At 56.4% G+C, this 4,848-nt stretch overlaps 1 protein-coding gene across 1 annotated transcript in view; it reads right to left on the bottom strand.

Annotated features, from left to right (window-relative positions):
- The window catches only part of CFAP46 (cilia and flagella associated protein 46), a gene marked incomplete at its 5' end in the record, with an annotated part of 97,130 nt that overhangs the window by 91,308 nt on the left and 974 nt on the right, over positions 1–4,848 (bottom strand). The window contains 5 exons of the mRNA XM_010859553.1: positions 698–808; positions 2,042–2,136; positions 2,567–2,690; positions 3,686–3,850; positions 4,711–4,775. Of these exons, the coding sequence (XP_010857855.1) occupies positions 698–808; positions 2,042–2,136; positions 2,567–2,690; positions 3,686–3,850; positions 4,711–4,775 (560 nt within the window). The remainder of the gene's footprint in view (positions 1–697; positions 809–2,041; positions 2,137–2,566; positions 2,691–3,685; positions 3,851–4,710; positions 4,776–4,848) is intronic.

The following is a 4,848-nucleotide window of genomic DNA, read 5'->3' as shown; positions in this document are numbered from 1 at the left end:
CTGCGAGTCTACAGTAAAAGCATTTACAAACTACTCTATAAAAGCTGGGGAGAGAAAATGATTGGAAAATTAACAGAAGGAAAAAAGTGTTTGCAGATACGTGAATAGCCGTTCCACTCGGTCAGCAGCAGCAGGCCTGCCTGGAGGGGCAGGCATCCTGGTCGCTGGGTCCGCTCTGTCCCCAGAGCTCCCACCCCCCGAAACCTCAGGGAGGCCGTGTCCAGGGCCCAGCTGGACCTGCTCTGAGTTAGAGCTCGAACCTGGGTGCATCCAGACCTCTCTTTCAGCCTTCCGCTCAGCCAGCAGCTCCGGGAACTCCGCCCGGGACAGAGCTCTGAGCAGCCCCCCAGCACTGGAGCAGAGAACTGATGACAGAAACCCTGGGCAGGGGCGGGGGGTGGTTCTTCCGCCAGCGGGACGACTCTTCAGAAGGTGTGCGATGGTGTGATAACTGGAAAAGCACTTGTGATTGGAAGTCAGTTGGACTTTTGAAAGCACAATACGAGACTTCATATCCCAAGGGCTGCCAAACAGTGCAAACTTCAGGACAGAAGGACCACAGAGAGGCAGCCCAGAGCCTCCACGCGGCGGAGGCCTGCCTGGGGTCACGGTTACGGTTTATTTTCGCTTTTCTTTCATGTTTTCCTGGAGCTGCCAAATGCTGGACACACATGGGAAACCGGAAGGACGCACTTACTTTTCCTCTCTGACTGAAGGAAAGCGCTGGTGGTTGTACTGACTTAAACGTCTGTAGGTGTCCTTCAGAATTTTGTTGACATCTTCAGGTAAATCATTTTGATCCAGTTTTCTAGAATGTAGATTAATTTAATCAAATATTAAGTAACAAAAAGATCCTGTCATATTTCTTTAAAATAAATTATTCTAAAACTAATTTAGTCTATGAACTTGTGTCCTCCACGAACAGAAGGCCTAGGTAACACGCCCGGCTTTCTCTCCGCTGGCCTGCTGGCGACCTCTCACAGCTCCTCCGCCAGCCTCTGTCTTCCTCTGTCACTAAGAAAGGGCCCTGAGGAAGCATGCACAAGCCACCCACCCAGATCCAGCCCCACACCAACAGCCCGCCCGGGAGGCGGGGTCCTTCCCATCGGCTGGGTCCAACCCAGACCAGCTGCTGCCCTCCTCTGGACAGCTGTCCTGCCCACTCACACACCGGGACCTCCCCACTCACACGGACCCGGACCTCCCCACTCACTCACATGCACCAGGACCTCCCCACTCACTCACACACTGGGACCTCCCCACTGACACACCCGGACCTCACCACTCACACACACCCAGACGTCCCAACTCACACACCGGGACCTCCCCACTCACACGCACACAGGGACCTCCCCACTCACTCGCACACCGGGACCTCTCCAGTCACACACACACCCGGACCTCCCCACTCACATGCACCCAGACCTCCCCACTCACACACTGGGACCTCCCCACTGACACACCCGGACCTCACCACTCACACACACCCAGACGTCCCAACTCACACACCGGGACCTCCCCACTCACACACCCGGACCACCCCACTCACACACACTGGGACCTCCCCACTCACACACCGGGACCTCCCCACTCACACAACCCGGGACCTCCCCACTCACACACACTGGGACCTCCCCACTCACACTCTCGGATCTCCTCACTCACACACCGAGTCTCCACCGCCCCATTTCCCGCGTGTCCCAGCAGCAGGCCTCTGCCAGGCACAGTCCCTCCCTTGCACTCTCTCCCGTCCCATCGGGGTTTCACGCACAGATGCCCATCATTCTGTCAGACTCATGGCAAGTCTCAGGCGTCCTCCGGCAGGGCTGTCAGAGGCACCTGACGTGACTGCTGTCCCCGCTTCCTAAAAGCCGCCCACCTCACTGCCTGAGGAGCACACCCACTCTGGCCGCCTCTCCGGAGCCTCTCAGCAGATGGAGGCAAGGTCGGGCCTGCCCTCCAGCCTGGCCGCCACTGCACACACACCCCGGCCTGGGGCACGGAGCCTCCTGAGCATCTGTCCCCACCCCAGAACACCTACGCTTTCAGCATATTAATGTGGAAAGTGACAGACAGGCTGGTAGAACTTCTCCTTTCTTCCTTTAACTGAAGCTCATCCATTAGCTCATGTCGGACCTGTTATAAGATGGAACAGAATATCGAGATTTAAACAGTTATGAAGAGGCCAGATATTGTGCTTAGCTATTATTTTGAAAATATCGCTCCTTTAAAAATGGCATTTGTAACTGACAAGTATTTTCTCATTTCATATGCTTTATGCTTAGTTTTGCACATATAATTTCAGTTGAATTTTATACATAAAATGAATAGGTGATGAACACTCTTTACGTACCCTGTCTCAGTAATTATTTTATGAAGTTTCTGCTAATTAAAAAAAAAAACTCAGTGTGGTTAAAAAGGAAACGTTCAGTCACGAGGGAAGGAAAGGCTGTGCCTGTCCTGTCTATGCCTGTACGCCTGTGTGTGTTTCTATATCCCAACGGACGGTCTTGGCTGTTTTCAGACAAAATGACTTCTTTCTGTGTATGTGAATATCCCGACTCACCATCAGGGCAAACATCTGCCGGTATTTCTGCGGCACGTGAGCCTTGATGAACGGCGCTGCGGTGGCGCAGAGCTTGGCGGCCTCCTCTCTTTCCCCGGCCTGCAGGTAGCACTGCAGGAGCTCCCTGGGTGAGACAAGAACAGTGCGTATCAGGCCTGGACAGCCACGGGTTCTGCCGCGGAGGTCTAATAACCAGACTGCATACATGCGGGCTAAGTCACTTCAGTCGTGTCCAACTCTTTGAGACTCCATGGACTAAACCCCGCCAGCCTCCTCTGTCCAGGGGATTCTCCAGGCAAGAACACTGGAGTGGGTTGCCATGCCCTCCTCCAGGGAAGCTTCCTGACCCAGGAATCGAACCCATGTCTCTTAAGTCTCCTGCACTGGCAGACGGGTTCTTTACCACTAGCATAACCTGGGTTATCATATTTTTATCAACTTTATGTTTTACAAACTTCAGAAAGACACAGAAATTGGACAGCTCCTCACCCCATGCATGGTCTGGGGCTCACCTGACTGGCCCAGACCTAGAGTGCTGGCCCCCACTCACAAAGGGGCCGGGGCCTGTCTAGCTGTGATTCCGAGCACCTCAAACAACAGCCTTCAGAGAAAAGACATGGCTTTACTAATTTTCTGTTAAAGCTTCCCCAAACTGCCATAAGAGGTGAGAAACACCTGCAGACTCTGGGTTCCAACTTCAGGGCCGGCCCTCTGGGCCCTCTCGGCACCTGTGCAGCTGCTGGCTGCACACAGCGCCCCCCAGATACAGGAGAGCGTCACCAAGGCCTTTCAGCCCACCTGCCCAGCCAGGACCAGCTGCTGACACGGCTCGCTGTGGCCCCGCAGGGCCATCCGTCCCGGGGCTGGCATGCTGGGGGCAAGCCTCCCGAGGCGGGGCGCGCATCCCGGCTGGGCTGTCTGTTGCTGGAATGCCTACTTTCACAGTTTCTTCAGTTCTTGGGTTTTGAGTAGAAGCGCGCTTCCTGTGGTAACGCCTGTCTGCTCGGGGCACCGTGGTGCCTTCCGCAGAGTTCAGAAACTTCTGCACACAAGACGCCCCAAACCTGGTTCCCAATTCAGCCCAGAGAGCGCAGGGGCCGGCGGGGGCGGGGGACTCACAGCATCAGCTCTGCCTGCCACTCCTTGTCCTCCTCCTCCGTCTGGCTGAGCGCGCTCACCATCTGGGCCAGGCTGGGGACCAGGTGGTGGCGGTAGCCAGGCTTGAGAAACGGCCTCACCATCTGCCAGTAGAGGACCGACGCGTTGTACACCAGGAAGTAGTACCTGCGGGGCCAGGAGGGGATGATGAGGCCCCCAGAGCCGCCCAGGCCTGCCTGAGGGAACCGGCTCGTGCTCAGCAGAGCAGCAGCCCCGCCCGGAGCAGCTGTGCTCCCCGCTCCAGCTCAGACCCTGCCGTGACCGAGGGGCACAGCACTGACCAGACCCCTTCCCGAGGGCACCCACCCCTTGGGCTCCGGGGCTCCAGGGCACAGTCACCCTGAAACACCCACTGTCCTCAGAGCTTCAGCTCGGGGTCAGGCCTCGCCCCCCCAGACATCCCTGCCGAGGAAGGGTCTGTGGGGCTGGGCCCTGTACCCCCAGCGCGGAGGAGGCCGTGAGACGCAGGGAGGAGGGACAAATAATCCCAGGGCTGACACAGTCCTCCTCACATGCGTTGTGTCAACACCAGTTTGTATGCACATTTAACAATTTCAGTAATACTTCTTTTTGATGACGGATTAACTGTGCCGGAGTTTCAGGAGAATCACCCCTCCAGATGCAAGGCTCTGGGCCAGGGAGAGTACAGGACTGTCGGGGGAGGGCAGGGAGGGGGCCCAGTACCAGTCCCCCAGAGAGGACCGAAAAGGAGACTCCTAGGGACTGGCCAAGGGTGAGGCTCCCACAGGGACAGCAGACAAAGGTCGTCTGCAGGTCACAGACTTGGCACAGGAAAGAGGATGCAGCCAGGGCAGACGTGGGTGCACGTGGCCCAGCTCCAGCGTTAGGAGACGTGAGCGCACGGCCAGAGCTGCAGTAAAGCATGAACAAAAGAAGACAGAACCCCGTCACCTACACAGACAGAGCCACCTGGCAGATTCTGGCTCAAACCTTCCAATTAGAAATGGCCGATCCATCGTGCCCACCTTGGTTCTCCTTTTGCAAAGTTGATTGCCTTCATATACTGAGTCACACAATTTTCAAATTCCTCCTAAAACCACATAAAGAATGCAGTTAGGTTGAACGGCCCACGCCCTCCCGGAAAGCCCACCCCCTGCCCCCCC

Source organism: Bison bison, unplaced genomic scaffold (genome assembly GCF_000754665.1).
Source record: "Bison bison bison isolate TAMUID 2011002044 unplaced genomic scaffold, Bison_UMD1.0 scf7180017864456, whole genome shotgun sequence".
NCBI classification, from domain to species: Eukaryota; Metazoa; Chordata; class Mammalia; order Artiodactyla; family Bovidae; genus Bison; species Bison bison.
The sequence above is the reverse complement of the archived record's forward strand: the minus strand, read 5'-3'. Positions and strand labels throughout refer to the sequence as shown.